The following is a 22,426-nucleotide window of genomic DNA, read 5'->3' as shown; positions in this document are numbered from 1 at the left end:
GCGGCGGACACCGCACCTCCGTGTATGGTCCACGGACTCGCGTAGTCCAGACGAGCGAAATTATTCAATTGGCTTGACGTACGAATATTATGTTTGAGGTGTGTGTCAAATAAAAATTAATTCCAAATATGATAATAGGGGAAAATATTTAGGGTGATACAATTTTACAGAAAAAACAGTCTTTTTATTAAGTTAATTCTCCACCGAATTAGCAGCGATAGTGTGGTGCCACTATAAAGATATTTTCATGATATCTTCATATGGAGAATTTGATGTTCTTGATAGCGCTTCCACACCTTATCGCCTACTAACTCTGTGCAGAGATAGCTTCGGTGGATTCTATTAATTTAGTGTGACAATCATGTCAGTTAAGGTGACAGTCATTTGTTTCGTAAACGCCAATTAAAAGTAAAAATGTCGAAGAGAAGAATCGAGAAGAGAGGCGAACGAAAAATCTTATGATTGGCATTTTCTACCAACGAATGTCGCTTGACTAAGTCCCCAGGACGTCAAAACATGGACAAGTTTGAAGCCATAATCTGAATGTTTTAATACGCAATCCAATGGCATAGCATGGTGAAGTGTGCCGGTGTCCGTCCGTTCCCTTCCCAGTCACTGAATAATACTTTGAGATCGTGCTAGCATGTCGACGTGTCGCGAATGAAGAGCTCGGTAAGAGTAGACAGACATTATTTTATTTTATATTTTTTACTGTGAATTTTTTTGATTGAATTGAGATTTTGTACTCGTTGATTATCCTAGTTAGTTAGGAATGTTTTTATATGTTGAATGTATTTTAGATATTTGTGTTCATATTAGAACATATGTAATTGTATTTTTAAAGGAGATTGAGTAAGAGAAGAGAACATGCAATGGCGTTTTTGACAAAACTATCTTATATGTTTAAATGTATGTTGGGACGAGAGATATAATCACGAATAATCTCATTTAAGTTAAATTGTGTCCATAAACTAGTTTTATCTTAAAAGCGCGCTTGATTTTGCGGACAAAATACCATATTTTAATTTTTATGCGATATTTTTTATTGATATAAATGGTAACTCAAAATGAATTTCGTTGTCTTGCTTTCCATCTCTTAAGAAATTGAAGGAGTGTAGTAAAATATAAGCGCAACCGACTGGTCAGAAACAAAGCGAAAAGAATTTTGATCCCGCAATACTGATTTTATTTTACATCTTAGTGTTAATATTGTATTTATCCTGTCGACAGTAAAAACCCTACAGACGTCGGTAGGCGCGGCCGAAGAGAGATACTACAAAGCCATATCTAACCAGCAAGATAAAGTGGACAAGAATTTAGTCAAGAACCTAGTGCTAAACTTCGTGCTTACTGCGGGGAACAATATTAACAAGTAAGTTTATTGTATTAGGCGTTACTTTTCGAAAGTTCATAATAGTCAGTCAAAATAACCAGTCTAACTAGATCCGCATTTTGTATGGAATAACCCGCGAATCCCCGGTTCCCTTTCGGCATTTATGTAGAAGTTGTGGAAGCACTCTCCAGCTAACAATATCAGTAAAGGCGTAACACATATCAAGCTTTGTATAATACGCTCAGGTTCCGAGTTTATGCAATCTATGAAAAGACACTAAGCGACACATTTTTAGTGTTCCGTACAAAACTTTGTTTACGGAACACTTATGGGATCACTTCGGTCTTGCAAATCAGTTAAATACGTTTTTCTCAGAGACCGTTTGACATAGATACCTAAAATTTGGAACAGTTATAGCAATTACCACCACTCATATTGTATATAAGTCAAAACTGCTTATTTCTTATTATTTATTTATTTAACAAAACACAAAGTACAGTGTTACCTATAATTAATTATACTTGCGCCATCCCACTAACCAAGTATCACATTGTACCGGTAACCATGGTAACTCCAGGTTAACCCCGGTTTAGTGAATGGTGAATGTGGCCCAAATAGTATTTTACCATTCTCCAGGACTCAAATACTGCGTGTGCTGTCGACGGTGCTAGACTTCAACCAGCAAGAATGCCGGAAGCTTGGCCTAGAAAAGGCACCGCCTGCGGACAGCCTCGCTGCCGAATTCGTCAAATTCTTGCAGGTAACCTCAATGTTCTTTTGTTATGTGTTCCAACTGGACATCTAGGAAATTTTATAATCCCAGTCCCAGTTTATCAAAAACTTGTAACTTGTAATACAAGTGGAAGTCGACCTTTCTAACAAAAGCTGTTAAAAAGGACTTCCACTTGTATTAAAAATTACAAGCTTTTGATGCTAACTAACACTTTTGGTGCCAGGTGCCCCGTTTCCAGTACAAAATGAACACACATACGTGTTCTTGGCAGTGAATGTGTTAATGTTTTTTCCCGGGCTCATAATGGTTTAGGGAAATGTATCATGAAACCTCGTAAAAGTCAGCTGCCGCTCTGTTGAAAGAAACTAGCTTAAAAATAGAAATAATTAGTAAATTCCTCCAGATTTAAAATTCCGTGCCCTTTAAGAGACCTAGAAAGTTAAAACTCGCCGTATTTATTTCGGTATAGTCTTGGGCCGTCCCATTTGTTTTGCGTCAAGTTCTTAAATTAGTCCTATTCTGCTTTCGTCACTCATTCTACATTCGTCACAATCGTCGGTGGCTTTCAATGTAGAATGACTGACGAAAGCAGAATAGGACTAATTTAAGACCTTGACGAAAAACGAATGGGACGCCCCAAGACGATACCTTAATTTCAAGCTTTTTATTAAGGGGTCATCCATTAATTACATCACACGTTTAGGGGGAGGGAGGGGTCAAGAAAATGTGACATATTGTGACATGGGGGAGGGGGGAGACACAAACTTTGTGACGTCACTTTAACTTCATTTACGTTTTTAAAACGATAATCATTTTTATTCGTTTCATTTTCTTTCCTTAGCAGTTTTGGGTTGTAAAATTACTAATATTTATATCGACAAAAATATTTTGATAAAATATTAATAATACTTAGGTACTTACTCAATTCGATTTGGCGATTTCGTAGAAAAAATGTGACGTCACACTAGGGGGGTAGGGTCAAAAACCTAGAAATTCGTGTGACGTAATTAATGGATGACCCCTAACTTGCATTACACCTAACTATGTATGTATGTTTGTACGGGTCAAATCTTGCAAGTTACATTTGACCGACTTCCAATTAAGCATATGTAAGCCAGGTGACAATGTATATGATACCATCGAGCTGATCTGGTGATGGAGACAGGAGGTAGCCATAGGAACTCTACGATAAAACAACAAAAGCTAATTGTGTTTGGGGTTTTTTGAATTGTCTCTATGAGTATTGGTTGCCTGTGGAAAAAAAAAGTACAACTTGTACTAAAAATGAAGTTTTTGCCAAAAAAATATTTTAACATTGTAATATAATTACCAGACCTCGGACAGAGTGAGCCATTTTTACGTCATTAATGTCAAGTGTAGATGTTAATATAGATATGCCTCAAGATGAAATATTAAAAAGAATTCATGAATAATAATTAAACAAAAATGACAGTGCATTATGTACAAAACGAGTAAGTATTATTTATTTATTCAAATTTTTCTTTGTTATTGGTTATTGTAATAAAGAACTATAATTTTTTCTAGATTTTCAATTTTCAACGCACTTCTTCTTGAGTTTAATATCCACTTATAGATGGAAAAAGACCTTTCTACTTCCACTGAAGTGAGCGGAGTGAAGTTGTACATTAAAATACCGTCCACATCTGTTCCTTCCGAAATTTTTTCAGCATAGTCCCTAAACAGATCTAAGTCTGGGTTTCTAGCTATGACGTCTTCTAATTTCTGACTGACAGAAGCAGACGAAGACCAGCTTATAACAGCTCTCACTTGGTCCAACGTTCAAAATGTATCTACGACGGATATTTTAGATTCCTGTAATTTTTTTAAGGCATATTCAATTATATGGAAATTCTCAACGATATATTTTAGATTATTTCGTAAATTTTCAGTTTGTATAATTCTTTTCGCCACTCTTATCGACATTGCGTCTGACGATCTTAATGCCCATAGGACTACTTTTATTTCGTCAAAATATTTTTCGTAATATGCTGCTGCCGCTAGCCAAGTTCCCCATCTCGTAATCACTGGTTTTGGAGGCAGGGGCATATTAGGATATTTATCCTTTAATATGCGGATTCTATTAGGAGCCTTTAAAAATACTTTTTTAACGTTTGAAATGAGCAAATCCACATCTGGATACAGGGAACGTATTTTTTCGGCTACGCGGTTTAGCCCATGTGCCAAACATGTAACGTGTTTCAAATTAGGCAGATAAGTTTTCAAAATTCGGCCAGCCAGCAACATGTATGCAACACCATCAGTACTTAGCACCAGAACATTTCCAATTTTGTAGTCATAAGATTCGCCCCACATATTTTTCAGAGTGTCCATCACGAATACAGATATTGTTTGACCATTAACTTTTGATAATATTTTGCAGGCTATTAAATATGGTCTGTTAAATGAATTCAATGGCTTCACTAAAAAATGCACTATATATCTCCCTAAAGAGTCGGTTGTTTCATCAAGAGAAATCCATATTTTTTCATTCGAAAGATTATCGTGTATTGAACTGATTTGCTTCTGATACAATTTATCCAAATAAACTTTCCTCAGCCATGATTCACTCGGGAGTGTAGGTTGGTTTGCACACTGGCAGCATAAATACTTAGAAAAAAACTGTTTGAAAGCCGGGTTCTTCATTTGTGACCATGGTATGTTACACAAAATGAGGAATCGAATTAAATTGAGATTGAAATCCTCATCAAACTTTCGATAATTGCCATTGTGCATTGGTCCCTTGATGTGTCTTTGCACATTACTTTTTTTAGTTGTCACTTTGGTTTTACATTTTGCACAAAAAATACTTTTATTACCGTCATATGTCATGTCAGGTTCATTTTCAATCCACTTAAGAACTGTTTTTGCTTTATATTTCGGCATACTCAAATTCGGAATAATCTCTCTTCTTAATTATTTATTTTTTATTAGCAAACTCAAATTGCTCACAAATTAAAATAACACAACAGAACATTAGAATGACATTAATGACTTTGTCATGATATTTCAATGTTAAATATGGCATCGTTAAATAGAGTTATTGTCTATCTAAAGAGGTATGATATCATATCAGTTATATTACTTTCATATGGATATATGTAATAATATGCTTATCATTTAAAGAGGCTTGCTATACAATTAATTTGTTTTGCTAGTTATGTAAAGATCTAAATAGAATAATTTAATTCGTTATTCAATTACATCACATCTGCCATTGAATGACTACGTAGGTATGTCCATATTATGCAAACTCTTAAAACAGCTCACCCTGTCCGAGGTCTGATAATTACACAAACGTGTCTACCGCGATATAATTTCATTGTTTTTACCTTTAATTCCGACGTTTCAGCTGAGTTGCACCAGCTGTGGTCACGGAAAGACTGACGTCCCAACAAATGTCAACGGAGATATTAATAAAACACCACTAAACTACCCGAAATTAGTTTATAAAAATGTTCGGGGTAGACAAAGAAATTGCAGCTACCCGTTAATGTTTAATGTTTATTGTCCACGGCACGACACGCAACAATCACAGTATCCGTACACTGGTCCGAAGATATATCCGCTGGTTTCAACATTTGAATCACTGGCCTCCAAGTAGACGATAATTTGTACCCGTCCTCTCGATTGAAGTTTTTAGGGTGTTTTTGGTTGGATTTTAGGTGGATGTGTACAAAACGCGAGAGTTTAAAGTGTTTTATTGTAATATAATTTGTGGGTGGACGTCCTACGCTGCGCTTGCTAGTCCGTTCGTCCGTAGTAGATGGACGGACGACCTTGTTAAGGTCGCCGGAAGACGCTGGATGCGGGTCGCTTCCAACCGGTACGAATGGAGGTCCAAGGGGCGGAGGTCCAAGGGGCAGGCCTATGTTCAGTAGTGGACGTCTTATGGCTGAGATGATGATGATGATGATGAATATAATTTCAGGACGAGAGCAAGCCCCGAGCGCCATTACCAAGCATGATGGGTCTCACCAGGAGTAATACTCCCAGCTCCAGGAAAAGCTCTACCATAGGTATGTATTTATAGAAACACGTGTTTTAGGGTTCCGTACCCAAAGGGTAAATTCGGGACCCTATTACTAAGACTCCACTGTCCGTCTGTCCGTCCGTCTGTCTCCAGTTGAAATTTTCACAGATGATGTATGATTCTGTTGCCGCTATAATAACAAATCCTAAAAAGTACGGAACCCTCGGTGGGCGAGTCCGACGCGCACTTGTACGGTTTTTATTTCACGTTGTGTACAAGATCCATATTAGATGCGATCATTTGTAGGAGAGTGAAACAGGGATTTAAATTGCTTGCGAAACGTTAAAAAAATAAAAAGAAAAAAAGAACCATTTGTAGGAGAGTGAAATAGGGATTTAAATTGCTTGCGAAACGTTTAAAAAAAAACAAAAAAAAAACCACTGTATATATATTGTTTGTAAATAAATAATTACTGCATTAGTTTTAATTTCGTTAATTCGACTTGTATATATATTATATTATACACTTAAACAGATTGTTGAACATGATCTAATCGTAAAATGAGCTTTTCAGTAACTATAACGACTCTTTAATAAATTGTAAGTATCAATAAATTAATTGTATTTTATATTTTACCAGGCCCCTGTTTCACCAACGTGACAGGTGCGACGAATTGTAAAATCACTGTTGCTGACGTCACAGGCATCCATGAACTACGGTTACCGCTTACCATCGGGCGGGCCGTATTCCTGTTTGCCACCATCATTGTATTATTAAAAAAAACTTTATGATATCGGAAAAAAACAGATATTTCTCTTGCTAAGTTTATGACAATTGTCACAAGAAACACTACAATTGTCACGAAATTCCGACATATAACTCATTACCTGTCAAGAATTACCTACAATTCTTCTAAATCTTTGAATAAAGTTTTTTTAAATAATACAATGATGGTGGCAAACAGGACTACGGCCCGCCCGATGGTAAGTGGTAATCGTAGCCCATGGGTGCCTGTGACGTCAGCAATAGTGATTTTACAATTCGTCGCACCTGTCACCGATGTGAAATTGGGGCCAGGTGCTTATTCTAACCATTGTTTTTTTTTTTCAGGTCCATCCCCCATCCCCTCCGAAGTCATGGGCCACAAGCGGAACCCCTCCACCGGCTCCAACAACCTGCTCTTCCAAAACATAGACAACGTGGAGACCACCTCGCAGATATCCATAGAGTCCGACCATAGAGTCTCCACCAGTATGGACACGGGAGTCAACCAGACGAGGAATACAGAGGGCGCTATTTTGAAACACGTTTTGAAGGACATGTAGGTCATTACAATAAATATATTACAGAAAAGCTACCTATTTTTTAAAAACATAGACAACGTAGAAACCACATCACAAAAATCTGTCGAGTCTGACCATCGAGTCTCACCAGTATGGACACGGGAGTTAACCAGACGAGGAATACAGAGGGCGCTATTTTGAAACACGTTTTGAAGGATATGTAAATATATATCAAATTCTCTCAAAAGATTGTTAAAATATCAGACGTTGTCTATAATCGTGACTGATAAAGAATGCCTCATGGCATTAAGTTCGCCATTTGTACATTACGTTATTCATTTGTGCAATATTTAAAGACTAAAATGTAAACAAAGTTAATCAAATATTCAAATCAACTGTCAACTTTTTCAAACCATAGGCAAAGTGGAGCCCACATCACAACTATCCATTGAGGCTAACTATCGAGTCTACAGCTTGGCAAAGAAGAGTAGAAATTAAAAACCGGGCAAGTGCGAGTCGGACTCGCTCACGAAGGGTTCCGTACCATAAAGCAAAAAAAATAATGCAAAAAGCAAACGGTCACCCATCCAAGTACTGACCACGCCCCACGTTGCTTAACTTTGGTCAAAAATCACGTTTGCTGTATGGGAGCCCCACTTAAATCTTTATTTTATTCTGTTTTTAGTATTTGTTGTTAAAGCGGCAACAGAAATACATCATCTGTGAAAATTTCAACTGTCTAGCTATCACGGTTCGTGAGATACAGCCTGGTGACAGACAGACGGACGGACGGACGGACAGCGAAGTCTTAGTAATAGGGTCCCCTTTTACCCTTTAGGTACGGAACCCTAAAAAGTGGCAACATTGTAGTGTCGTCCCGTTTTCTTATATAAATTGGTTTGAAAGGGACGACACTACAGTGTTGCCACTTTTTAATTTCTACTCTTTTTTGCCAAGCTGTACTAGTCTGATAAACTCTAGTATGAACACGGGAGTTAACCAGACGAGGAATACAGAGGGCGCTATTTTCAAACATGTTTTGAAGGATATGTAAATAAATATAACAGCTTTCTGCAACTGATTATTCAAATGCTTTGTTCAAACACATGGATATGTAATTTAATTTAAAAGTTTCTACAACAAGACAAATAGCTATAGAAACATAAACACGTTATCGAAGTCAAATGCCTGCATTACATTCTACTGTATTTTAACCGACTACGACAATGCAAAAAAGGGTTATGATTTTACCCAGCATGTTTTTATATGTTAAATAAAATAGCTAAAGAAACACAAAAACGTTATCACATTCAAATTACATTAAACTCTTTTTGACCCAACGACAACAAAGCAAAAAAAAGGGTTATGATTTGACCCCGCATGTTTATATCTTAAATATTAAAATGACAGTCCGATTGACCAATCTACTACGCAATCTCTATAATCCAAGAGGTCAATTCAGATTAGTAATTTCTTGTTATGGATATAATCTGAACACTGACAGATCATATCGATAACTTTTTAATAACAAGAAATGACTGTCTGAATTGCCCTTGAATTGTCATTTTTAGTATAAAACCGGATAGATCAGACAATCTAACTGTCATTTTTGTATCTAGCATATAAAAACAGTTTAGGTGTCATGGTTAAATGAATATAGTATTATTAACCAGCGCTTTTCTACAAATAATTCTTATCACATTTGTACTCTAGTGAATCTGTATTAGCATTTATTTAACTTCGAGTTCAATTTAAGTATGTTCAAATAAATAAGTATCTAAGTAGATAGCTGAAGAAATATGTGAGCCACCAAGGTGCTCAAAAATATCTTTTCACCCGTTCTGTATCAATTATATCAGACCAGACTTAGTAGCGCAGATATTTTTTCGGCTGACTATATTCTGTATATGTTTTAGTACATTTAGTGCCTTATTTAGAAAGATTTTAGCAATAGTAGTCATATTTACTTCTCTTAAACATAGTGTTTGGGTGATACAATTTCATTTCGCGATTTTTACCTTTTAAACACTAAAGCATATTTACGTTTTTATTATGATACTACGTAATGATGCTAAAAGTGCATGAAAGTGATTAAAATACAAATTTTACTCCATTCAATAATGCAATTTTAACCCTTTTAATACCATAGATGTTACATTTATCCACTAGAAGGAGTGATGTTGGATTCTGATTAACACTTATATATGAAACGCAGTGATAGGGTTAAAAATGTATATCTTACAAATGTAGTGCATAATTATATTTCATCGTATTTTCACGGAAACGTACGAACGTCTCTTGCTATTTCAGTCAGTCTCGGACCAAAAAACACTGAGGTTGACTGAAGTAGCATGACAAATACGAACTTTTCCGAGAAAATAAGATGGGAAATTATGCACTACATCTGTACATAGTGTTATGTTAGCTTGTAATATAAATTAATTGTAAATTCTTCAGTTTCGCCTGTATTTTGTTCAAATTAGTTAATCATACGCCTGTATAATAATCATTTTTAGTTTCTAGTTAGTTTTGTATAACTTATGTTATACAATAAATCTTATAGGTTATGTGAATCATCATGTTGTTAAAGTATGTTTTTGTCCCATAGTCAATTATATTCAAATTTAATTTTATGTGATACATATATATATGACGTTTTGAGCGGTTTTAGTGCTTTGCCTCTTCAAGTATAAATAGTCGTATATCATACTGACATAACTTCAAATTGGTTTCCTTAAAAATAAATTATCTTAGTTTTTGAGTTGTTTTGATAGAAAATGGGATATTTTACACTTTGCAGAATGTGCGAAAAAGATATTTACGCATTAGTGCTACTTTTCGCACTTTATTGTAAGATCCCTTTTTTCAGCAAACTACATATCTTATTATTTTATCTTTTGTAATTTTTAAATTTCATTATAAAATAATTTCTTGTCAAATTTGTATTCGTGTATATCGATTTTGCACGTTAATTCAGTGGCAATAAAATTGAAAATAATAGTTATGTTGTATGTAACGCCTGATATAATAATGTAAATTTAATTTGTGAATATGTTAATATTTGTATTAATTAATTATATTGTTTTATCGCAGCAATATATGAATGCGTTTTAATCATTCATTGTTTTATTTATCAACCTTTACTAAAAACCAAAACCAAATCGGTCAAGCCGTTACAGAGATAAAAGGAAACTTAATTCGTGTGCACGAACACTAAACAAACAGCCTCACACCCTAAATGCATATACCATACCGTCTCCGTTCTGTCGGGGGGTAAAAAACTTCTAGGTTTGTTAAACAAAAAGTAGGTATAATCAATTTAAATATTTTACAAGAAAACATTAATAATTAAATAAATAAAATAAAATACAAGAAAACGCTAAAAAAATGTAAACCTCTGTTTTAAAAAAAGATACCTACGAAATGAGAACCTCCTCCATTTTTTACGTTGGTTAAAAAATACTTTTTATCTGACGAAATTTCAGGCCGAAATTGTACGTGGAAATGGGGTACTTTGAAGACGGAGAGACCCTTTTCGGTTTGGTCATTGTACCCCGTTGTTAATCCTCTGACCGCCAAAGAATTTAACTGACGCGCGCGGCCACAGCGCAATATCAACCTTCGTGCATTCCGATAAGTTTCACGATGCGATGCGTGATGGCGTGGCGTTCAATGATTAACCGACGTATGTTTTCAAGTAAATTGACAGCCCATCAAAAAAATTCCGATCGCCTAAATATTCCGTTTGCATTAAAATAATTACATATAGGTACACAGGGACTTTCCATCCACTAGCTTAATTCCCACAAGGCATCAACAGGAGAGTTGAGGTGAATAATTAGTTAACTACACACCTACATAAGAGTTGGACCAAGCTAACTCTGCATTGAATTTGTAATGATAAGGTGTGGAAATGTCATCACAAATGTTAAATTTCAATGATAATAAAATAAAATAAAATGTTTTAATGCCACAAATACAAACTGCACATATTAGAGTACACTTAATCAACATATAAATAAAAAAATACAACAGAAGAAACTATATCTAGGTAATTTTGTGGTGTAGGTACCAGTCTGAGCCTTTTACCGTAATATTTCCCATAGTAAACGGAGAACATTCTCGAGAACGGCACCACTCTAGACACGATGCTGCAGCGTACGTATCAGATTGGTATTATATTGCTCAGCTCTGAATGCATCCCTGATACGATGTGCACGGATACTTACAAAGGTGATTAATGCAGAGGCGCGGCGCGGGCCGCTTCCAATCACTTTACTTCTCTGCTTTATACGATACGATTTCTAGAATCTCAAAGTCGAGAAACTTCTTCTTCTTCTTCGTCGTTCCCTCATGACTGAGGATCGTGACCAATAACTATGTCCCTCCATTTATCGCGAACAAGGGCTATGTGGGCTGCCCTCTGCATGGAACCACATGCTTGTTTTATGGAATCCGACCATCTTGCAGGGGCTCTTCCTCTAGCGCGCTTGCCTTCAACTTGCCCCAGTATGATGTCACGTTCGAGGCTGTGGTGTGGCGACCGCATTATGTGCCCAAAGAATCTAAGAGCTCTCTCCTGGCAGATTGTTGAGAGTCGTTTGGTGATTTTGAGTTCTCTCAGAATGGACTCATTTGTTCTCATTGCGGTCCATGGTATACTTAACATCTTCCTCCAACACCACATCTCGAAAGCATCGATTTTGCTCTTGTCTAAGCTTTTGATGCACCAGGTTTCTGCACCGTACATAAAGATGGAGAATACCAGTGTCCGCACCAAACGTGCCTTGGTACCAAGGCATATACCTCGATTCTTCCACAACTTTTTGAGGTTAGTCATTGCACTTTTAGCCATTCCAGCTCGTCGGCGAATCTCTTGCGTGCAGCCACCACCATTTGTTATTAAGGACCCTAGGTATACAAAGTGGTCCACTTTCTCATAGCCATCTAGAGCATTTACTGGAGTCAGTTATGTAACGCTGCCATACATGACCCAAAAAATTTTTATTAAGCTATGAGCTTCATCACATCTGATATTTGAGTAATTCTAAGCATTTCTAGCCTGAAGTGGGGGGGAGGGTGGGGTACAAAGACGGCCGCCATCCGTCATCTTTAAAAAAAATCTACTCTGATCCTGGTGGGTACTAGGGCAAGTTTGGTATCATTTTCGTATAAACCAAAGACGTAGAATTCATTGCTGATATTTGTTTTTTCAATTTCATAGTAATTTTACAAGAAAAACGTAAAAAGGTGAAAAATTTGGTTGGACATTTTTGCTACGCGGAGCCGAAACTACAAAAGATAGAAAGTTGAAATTTGCACACTAGATTACATTTATAAAGTGTACAAGAGATAAGAAGCGATTTTGAGAAATTCAACTCCTAAGGGGGTTAAAAAGGGGATGAAAGTTTGTATGGGGTTCAAGTTTTATTTTAAGCTAGGAATTTGAAACTTCGTAAAACGGTATATTATTAAAATACAAGAAAACTAATTTCAGCGTTTTTGAAAATTCATCCCCTAAGGTGGTGAAAAAGGAGTTGAAAGTTTGTATGGATATCAAAAAAATTTTCGAACGCGGGACTTGAATCTTTGTATTTGGGGATATTATTAAAAGACAGGAAAAGTAATTTCAGCGTTTTGTAAAATTCATCCCCTAACAGGGTTAAAAAGGGGTTGAAAGTTTGAATCCATTACAAATCCGAGTAGACACAAATTTCTTATTGCCTCCCAGGCTTGAAATGCGTAGAATGACTCAAGGAACATATGTGATGAAGCTCATAGCTTAATAAAAAATTTTTGGGTCAACTTTATAACTGCTTCCGCTAATTGGATTGAGGAAGGACTTGTGCTCTGTCCACCACCATGATCTTGGTTTTACTGTGGTTAATTTTCAATCCAAGTTTGAGGCTCTCTGCTTCCACTTTCTTCAACAGAAAAGCCATCTCTTCCTCGTTAGATGTTGCAATAGTGGTGTCATCTGCATATCTCAGGTTGGTGATCTTACGGCCGCCTATTGTAATGCCGACTTCCACGTCCTCCAGTGCTTTCCTCATGATGTACTCGCCATATAAGTTAAATAGTTTTGGAGACAAAATGCACCCCTGACGAACCCCTCGTTCTGTATGAAACGGTTTCGACATCTTGTCATCTAACTTAACAAAGCTTGTACCATCTAGATAAAGATTTTGTATCAGAAATACAAGGTGTTCAGGCACTCCCATCTCTAAGAGTACATCCAGCATTGTACTCCACTGCACGCAATCAAATGCTTTAGCATAATCTATGAAGCACAGGATCACAGGTTTATTGAACTCTCGGCATTTCTCAATGAGCACACGAACATTCATAACTTGATCTCTGGTCCCCTTACCAGCAACAAAACCAGCTTGTTCACAAGGGATCTGCTGATTTGTAAATGCGGATAGTCTAGCATTAATTATGTGCAAAGTCGAGAAAAACCGGTAGGTAAAAGCCTGTGTAAATGCACTTCAATTTAATATTCAACACGGTAAGGGCGCCTGTACACGGTGCCGCCTCCGCGCTGACACCGCACTGCCGCCGCACCTCCCCGAGGAGGCGGGCTTTACGCGTCTCGTGTACATAGCGCGGAAGTGCGGCGGCGGTGTGGTGTCGGTGCGGAGGCGGCACCGTGTACACGCGCCCTAACAGAACACAATCTACCTACCACATCACGAGGTAGTGAGAATAGAAAGACCACCAAGGTAAGAGTGGTGTTCGACGCATCCTGCAAAGGATCTAGACTAGAGTCATACCAAGCTAAGTTTGCAGTGATTTTGGTGGGATAGACTGTGCAAGTGTTAAGTAAACGTCATAATAACATAGAAGTTTGACGTATAAAATAATACTTAGTCTTTGCATTATGCGTCGACACCACTCTTACCTTAGTGGTCTCTCAATCCTCGCGAACAACCTCGTGATGTGTTAGGCAGATAGTGTTCTCTTACCGTGTTAAATTTAGAATCTAGAAGTGCGTTTATATAGCCCATTTACCGATTTTTCTCCTCATTGGGATTACAGAAATCGTATCGATAAATCGATATTTTTTGCAACATTAGCACGTTAATTTATTTAGAAATATAATAAGTACTCAAAAAAATACGGCGAAAACCTATTACATACTTCAAATATTTTTAAAATTAAGCCCAACTATAAGAGAATTGAAGGAACTTCTTATAAGGACCATCATTCGATGAGACAGATAGGTACTTTTATTGTAATGCACTTTGGGAATAGAGGTCAACATCAAATTTGAAGATCGTGAAATGTAAAGAGCCTTAAGTGCAACATTAGTTTAGAGCTGCAGCCACTCCTTACTGCAACTGTAGTACAGTCAGAAACAGCTAAATTTCTAAAGACGTAGTCAAATGTTACCTTTTTCACGAGCTACGAGCTACAATGTAGCGCTACGAGCGTATCTTAGCGATGATTGCGTTAAATTAAAATATAGTGGGTATGTATTATGTACATCCGAAACGTTCAACTGTTCATCATTTTCAAAACAGCATACTCAACACACAAATACTTAGTAGGTAGATAGATATAAGATTTTATATAACTCTGCAATAAGGTTCAGGATTATCAGGCAACTATTTTGTAGAAGTAGGAAGACTAAAGTCAATTGTAGTCGCTTTAATAACAAAACTTCCGTGAGATACAGACATATTAAATATATTAAAAACGGGTCATGTTTCACTCCTCGGTACGGAGTGAAACATGTCGAGTGTTTTTCGACTACGTAAGTGACCCGTTTTTAATATAATTGTAGTCGCCATCACGAAGCAAGATTAAACGCAATTACAAATTGCCATCAAATATATCTGAACGAAACCTCTATTAGAATGAAGTTAGTGTACCTACATGATCAGATATTTTTGAGCACCGTTGCCGCTCTGATATATCTGATAACGACTGTATATTCAAAAACAAGCTTTATTGAAATTCCCCCCTTTCAAATTGGTAAAAAAACCGTGTTACAACTTCCCTATGATCTAATCAGACCTTATAAAGCAACAAAACTCCAAAAATAGAGATGTGACCCAGAAAATGTCTCGGGCGACACCATGACCCCAAAAAACCGAAAAACACCCCTATCGACGCACGACCATAATTAAAAAGCAAAGTTATTCCACCCCCATGATTAAGAACCCCCACCCACCCTTTCTTCATACAATGGTCAGTTCAGTATTGAGGCGCCTTGCAAGCCGCCTCGTAGCCTTAGAAACTAGGAACAAAACAAAAATAAACAGAACTGCTTAAAATTCGCGAAAATTCGCTTGTGATTTTACATGGAAATATTCTCAAAAGTATTTAAAGTGTGATTTATTTCAAGTGTTTTTTTTTTGCAAAAAAAATGGCTGAAAATTATTACCTTCGTTTCACATGAAGAAAACGTTTCTTAATGTTACTTTTAACTCGCGTGCTCGCGTACATTTATAAGACGGTGTTCCATTTTCAAAAATGACCGTTAGGACGCTCGGTTTTCGCGCCAAAAAGACAATCATGGAATTTTTCCATATTTTTTACGTGTTCAAAATTAAACTGAAATGATGACGTTTTGGTGCGTGACAGTGAAATTTGCGAAAATGTGAAATAAAAAAAAACTTGTTTGTATTTGTGATTGTCTAAAACGTTTTTACTGTGTATGTGTTGTGTTGCTAAGGATTTGACTTATGGGTTTGTATTTTTTTTATTGAATTAAATGATTTGCAAAAACTGTTTTACCTATAGTTAACTTAAAAAGCCGTATTAAAATTAAAGCATTTATGTAATCAAATAGGCAGTCCTTTTAAAACACATTTTAACCACTGTAAACTAAACTCAAACTCTATTTTGGTCTCTTAGGTTTAAGTATTTTTACGTAATTATCTTTAATAAAAAATAAATGCTTTATTTCTGCAATCTAGACAGGTAACCATAAAAAGGACACGCCCTTAGCAATGCAACATACAAACTTGTTGTAAAAATGTCCTGTTTTTCTTATCATTCCATAGTTTAGTCGGATTTCTTGTTACTTCTCGTGAATTGCCGTCTTGAATATGTGTACAAAACGCACACACACACACACGTGTTTTTGACAGGACTACAAAATCGTTTTAAGTAATTTGACTTTAGTAATACTTATCATATTGCCGTCGATATCTAATAGATAACTACCATAAGATACCCGGAATCAAAAAATATATACCTATAGGTATCTATACCTGGCGAAATATCATATACTTAGTATAAATATGATTAATTTATAGTATTAATTTAGGTACGTGATTTATCTCTTGTTTAGTAAAATAAAACTAATATACATAGAAATATTTTTATATTTATTTTCCGCGGGTATTTATGAAATCCCGTAAATATTAAATTTTTAATTTTATTTGTAAGTTATATAGCATCGTTTGCAGACTAACTTAATACAAAATTAAAACGAATTAACAGCAAAATAAAAACAGCACCTTTAAACATGAAAGTATTCTGAAAATGTCATAAGATTAATATGAAACGGTAGGCGTTTTCTCGCCTTCTCTGCGGTAATTAGTGTAAGGGCCCGATTCGGATTTTGAAATAGATGTCTATTAGATATCTTTTAGACATCACCAAGATACGATAATGATATGTTTAAGATCTAATCTGTCAAATTTGACATTTGTGCGATTATGGAGATAGGTAGTTGTTGGTTGTAATAAGGTTCACTTTAACTATTTTTGGATTTTTGTATTTAAATAAATCAGAAAGACGTGTGATCTTGTACGGGTTTATTGAGCGACTAAAGGACAGATATAAATAGAAAGAGAAGGCGGGAATATACTTAATCATACATGCATAAGGTTCAAATTTAACCCAACATACCGCCCACCAAAAGGACACTTACGTCCTTTTCATAACTTCACAATAGTACAATTTAAATTGAATCAAATTGACATTACAAAGTTTCAGTATCAACAGGCAACGCACATAATTTTGATATAGATCGTTTCACTACAGCACTACCAGATTTAACACTGTACACTCTAGTAAAACCGTCTTCAGCAGGATGTTTGTCTATGATGCGGCCCAGTGACCATTTGCCTGGAGGTAAGTTATCAGTTTTGATAAGTACTATGTCCCCTATTTTAAACTCTTTTTCTTTTTTCAGCCATTTAGGTCTTTGTTGGAGTCTGGAGAGGTACTCATCTTGCCATCGACGCCAAAAATCTGCCAACAGTTTCTGCGTGAGTTGCCAGCGTGACAAGGTATGTATTTTACATTCTTTATAATCTGCTGCTGGAACAACGATAGGGGCTTCACCTATTAAGAAATGTCCTGGGGTGAGTATTTCAGCGTTTTCAGGGTCTGAGTTATCGATAGGACATAGGGGCCGGGAATTCAAACAAGCCTCGGTCTCTGAAAGTACGGTCGTCATCTCTTCGAACGTCAAATTTGTTGTTAGAACTCTCTTTAAATGGTATTTTATGGATTTGACGCCGGCTTCCCAAAGGCCACCAAAGTTTGGGCTGTAAGCTGGAATGAAGTGCCACTGTGTGCCTTCGATAGCAAGTGTCTCTGCAATTGGTCCGGTAAATTTCAATTTAGCTTCATTCCAGGCTTCTACAAGTTCTTTGTTAGCACCTACGAATTTTCTACCCTGGTCGCTCCACAGGTGAGTACATTTTCCTCTTCTAGCGACAAAGCGTTTGAATGCTGCTATGAAAGCTTCTGAGGTAAGGTCTCCAACCAGTTCAATATGAATTGCTTTGACGGCCATGCAAATGAAAATAGCTATGTACGCCTTCACAGTTTTTCCTCCTCGGCCTTTGGACATCAATATCTGGTATGGCCCTGCAAAATCTACTCCACTGTGTAGGAATGGTCTCGAAGGAGTGACTCTCGTCTCCGGTAAATCTCCCATGATTTGCGGTTTCGATGTAGCATTTTGTTTTGCACACGTAAGGCATTTCTGAATGTGTCTTTTGACTAAGGACTTTGCTCGTAATATCCAGTACTTAGAACGTAAGTAGCATAGCATTTCAGCCAAAGTGCCATGAAGTGTTCTTGTATGTGCATCAGCAATTATTAATGGCACTAAAGAGTGCCATTAATAATTGCTGGGAAACAAGACCCAGAATGATTGGATGCTTTCTGTCTTCGTCTATATTTGCATATCTGAGGCGACCGCCCACCCTGAGGAATTTGTTTTCATCTACGTATGGGGCGAGGGATCTTAGGGAGCTCTTTCTTTTTACTTGTTTATTTGATGTTAACCGTTCTATTTCTTCTTGATATTCTTCTTGCTGTACCTTTTTTATGCAAATATTCATGGCGTTTTGTAATTCCATTGTAGTAATATCCTTATCAGTGTCATCTGGATTTTTCTTGTGCTTTAAAAATCTTAGGCAATATACAATACTTTTAAGTAGTTCAGTTAGGTTATCAAAATCTCCAAATTGTGTAGTTAATGCCTTTTCTTGTTTTTCCAGGTCTTCAATATTCAGGTAAGTTTGAATTTTCTGTACTTTTATTTCTTCATCTGTTGTAAAATCTTCTTGTTTACTAATATTTATTTCTTTTTCAGATAACCAGCTCGGGCCGTGCCACCACAGATCACAGTTCTTAAGCGTGGTCAGTTTCATCCCTCTTGAAGCGATATCTGCAGGATTATCTTTAGATTGCACATGGTACCAGTGTTTGTTGTTTAGGTTCTCAACGATTTCTACGACGCGGTTGGCTACAAAAGGTTTCCATCTATTGGGTTCTCCACAAAGCCAAGCGATGACTATCGAAGAGTCGGTCCATGCGAACATGTTTGTTGTTGGTATTCTCATCGCTTGTCCAATCTGTTTCATTAGTTTAGACAGGAGTAAAGCGCCACATAATTCTAAGCGCGGGAGGGAGATAGTTTTCAAAGGCGCTACTCTCGTTCGTGCAGCGATGATTTTGGTTGTTATTTTATTCTTGCTTTCAACTCTTATGTATACGACGGCAGCGTATGCGCGCATAGATGCATCGCTAAATCCGTGTATCTGTATCTTTTCTTCTTCTGAGTCTGTTGTGCCAAGCCATCTATCCATATTTATATCTTTGACATTTTCAAAATCATCTCTTATCTGTTTCCATTCTTCTTCGAGCTCAGGGCTGACACATTCGTCCCACGACACCTTTTCAAGCCATAACCTTTGCATCAGCATCTTCGCCATAACAGTACTTGGTGCGATCCAGCCTAGTGGATCGAATAGCTTTTGTACATCTGATAATATCCCACGTTTAGTTGTAGTCTTTGGCATTGATGATAGTGACAAGTTGTATTGAAATTGATCTGCACCAATGTTCCATACAATTCCAAGTGCCTTTATAGTTCCATCAAGGTTCAGTTCTATCTGTGCATTTGCTGATCTTTTATCTTCATCAATAGATTTCATAAATTCTATATTATTAGAGGACCATTTCATGAGTTGAAATCCGCCTTGTTTCAGGATGCGTGTTACTTCTTTAGCTATTGCAATAGCTTCCTCAACGGTTGCTGCCCCTGACAGCATATCGTCCATATAAAAGTCTTCTTTTATTGTTTTGATTGCCACTTCGTTATGGTTGTTTGTTTGTTTACCGAGTTGTTTCTCTTCTTCATCGATGGCAATCTTCTGAAGTGTCTTGACCGCTAAGTATGGAGCTGGAGCGGTACCGAAAGTAACTCGAAGCATACGGTATTCTTTTAAGTCTTCAGACTCGTCTTGTCGCCAAAGAATGCGTTGATAATTTGCGTCCTCTTTTGTTACCAATATTTGGCGGTACATCTTCTGGACATCTGCCACGAAGCAGACTCGTTTCAGCCTCCATCTCATTAAAAGATTTCTTAAGTCATCTTGTAGTTGTGGGCCTACCATCAGTTCATCATTTAATGAGACGTTGTTTGATCCTTTGCAGGAAGCATCAAATACGATACGCGTGCGTGTTGTTTCTTTGTCGTCGCGAATTACAGCGTGATGTGGTAGGTATACCGCTTTATCTTCTTTTTCCCTTTCAGGTACTTCTTCTAGATGACCTTCTTCAAGGTAATCATTAATACCTTTTGTGTATTCTGTTTTCAGGTTCGGCGAACGCTTAAACCTTCTTTCTAGTTGCATGAATCTCTTTGTAGCTATCTCTTTTGTATTACCATCAAGTACTTTAGGATTCTCAGTCTTAAATGGCAGCTTCACAATGTATCTTCCTTCTTGGTTTCGAGTGACTGTTTTTTCATAGATTTCTTCACATAGCTGTTCTTCCTTCGTGTATTTTCTTTTAGTGTCTGGATCTATTTCCCATAGAGACTTCAGTGTGTCTTCTATATCTACTTGATGGTGCATAACGAGGTAAGAATCTTCTTGTGACGTGCTATCACTCTCTCCAAAAAGAATCCAGCCTAGGTCAGTTCTTTGTGCGCATGGTGTACCTGGTGGACCTTTGACTAGGTCTGCTTGCAGTATTCTAGCGTATACTCGGACCCCTAGCAAGAGATCTATGGGTCCCGAGTTGTTGTAGTTCGGATCCGCTAGCTGTAATCCTTGTAGATGAGGCCATGGTTGTTGAACAATATGCTTTTTGGGTAACTTCTTGGTCAGCTGTTTCGACATAACATAAGCTTTAACCGGTAGGATAAATGTTTTATCCCACTGTGATTTTATTTGTAGCTCACAGACGTGGTTGATTTCTGTTTTCATGGGACCCAAGCCCGTGATGCTTCCTCTTACGTGTTGTCGGTCAAGCTTTAGTAGTTGAGCCGCTTTCTCGCTTATGAATGATTCTTCGGAACCCTGGTCTATCAGCGCGCGCAGTGGAATGATGTGACCTTGATTGCTTCTTGCTTCCACCACAGCAGTCGCTAATAGTGCTGAGTTCTGTCTAGTATTGAGATGTAACGCGATCACTGTGTTTGCTTGCACTTCTTCTATGTCTTCTACAACATGTAATGATGAAGCCAGTGGTTGTGAGGGACTCGTGGGGGCCACAGGCTCAGTCTGCTTTAGTTGATGTAGAAGGGAGTGATGACGTCGGTGACATATTCTACAGGACACAGGTACTCGACATTTTGATGCTGAATGCCCTGGTACTAGACAGTTGTAACATAAGTTGTTATTCTTGACATATTCGCTTCTCTCCGTAGGTTCCATCTTGGTAAACTCCTTGCAGTGACATAATGTATGACTTTCTTTACACATTACACAATTCCTGTTCTCAAAGGTAGGTGTGGCAACATGGCATGTACTTCGCTCCTTGTTTGACTTCACTTCCTTTGTATTATTCGTCAATAGTTCCAGCGTACGAAACTTGGCCTCTAGAAACTCCTTAAAATCGTTCCACTTCGGTAAGGGTTCAGAGTCACTCTTATACGCATGCTCTTCCCAGTCTTTATACGTCTCTGGGTCCAATTTCTGAACAAGCAAAAATATCACAAGTGGATCCCAAGAGTCAACAGAAACATTCAGGTTTTGAATGTTGTGTAGACACTCTGACGTTGTATCTAAGAGTACTTTCAGTTGAGCAGCTGATTGTGTGGTCATTTTACGCTGGTTAACCAATTTCTTTAAATTATTGTTCAAAATTAATCGTTTGTTGCCATACCTTGTTTTCAGGATCAGCCATGCTTGTGAATAATTATCAGACGTAATTTGAATGTGCCTCAGTAACGACGACGCTTCGGCAGTAACACTTGTCTTCAAATAATGTAGCCTTTGTACGTCACTTAACATCTTGTTGTTATGCACGAGTGAAATGAATAAATCCTTGAACGCGGGCCACTCTTCATAACTTCCACTAAAAGTAGGTAACTCGATCCGCGGCAAACGTACAAAGTTGTTTTGTGTTCCTGCCATGGCATAGCTTGAGTTAGTAACAGAAGTTTCCATCAAAGTCTCTTGCACTAAACTTGAAAGTTTGTCCGACAAATCTCCTCTGAGTACGTTGTATAAATCTTCGTAAATAAAAAACTCTTCATTCAAAAAATACGGCAAAACACCCCTTTGCTCCGTAGGTGTAGCCTTGACTAACTCTTGATGGCTGTTGTTAAACGTAGACCAGTATTCGTCAATCATTTTAATCCGAGACTCGATGTAACCCTT

The 22,426-nt window shown here is 37.2% G+C and overlaps 2 protein-coding genes and 1 long non-coding RNA gene across 3 annotated transcripts in view; 2 read left to right on the top strand and 1 right to left on the bottom strand.

Annotated features, from left to right (window-relative positions):
* Positions 1-10,454, top strand: part of LOC134675841 (thyroid receptor-interacting protein 11) — a 113,217-nt gene extending 102,763 nt beyond the window's left edge. The window contains exons 7-10 of the mRNA XM_063534141.1: positions 1,231-1,372; positions 1,970-2,093; positions 6,016-6,103; positions 7,168-10,454. Coding sequence (XP_063390211.1) covers positions 1,231-1,372; positions 1,970-2,093; positions 6,016-6,103; positions 7,168-7,382 — 569 coding nt within the window. The 3' untranslated portion in view covers positions 7,383-10,454. The remainder of the gene's footprint in view (positions 1-1,230; positions 1,373-1,969; positions 2,094-6,015; positions 6,104-7,167) is intronic.
* LOC134675956 (uncharacterized) overlaps positions 1-22,426 on the bottom strand; it is a 178,759-nt gene that overhangs the window by 74,183 nt on the left and 82,150 nt on the right. The gene's annotated exons all lie outside the window — the stretch shown is intronic.
* LOC134675845 (protein stum) overlaps positions 15,543-22,426 on the top strand; it is a 90,601-nt gene continuing 83,717 nt past the window's right edge. The window contains exon 1 of the mRNA XM_063534147.1: positions 15,543-16,034. The gene's annotated coding sequence lies outside the window, so the exon portion shown is untranslated. The remainder of the gene's footprint in view (positions 16,035-22,426) is intronic.

Source organism: Cydia fagiglandana, chromosome 23, assembly GCF_963556715.1.
Source record: "Cydia fagiglandana chromosome 23, ilCydFagi1.1, whole genome shotgun sequence".
NCBI classification, from domain to species: domain Eukaryota; kingdom Metazoa; phylum Arthropoda; class Insecta; order Lepidoptera; family Tortricidae; genus Cydia; species Cydia fagiglandana.
Note: the sequence above shows the minus strand (reverse complement) of the source record. Positions and strands in the feature narration are given on the sequence as shown.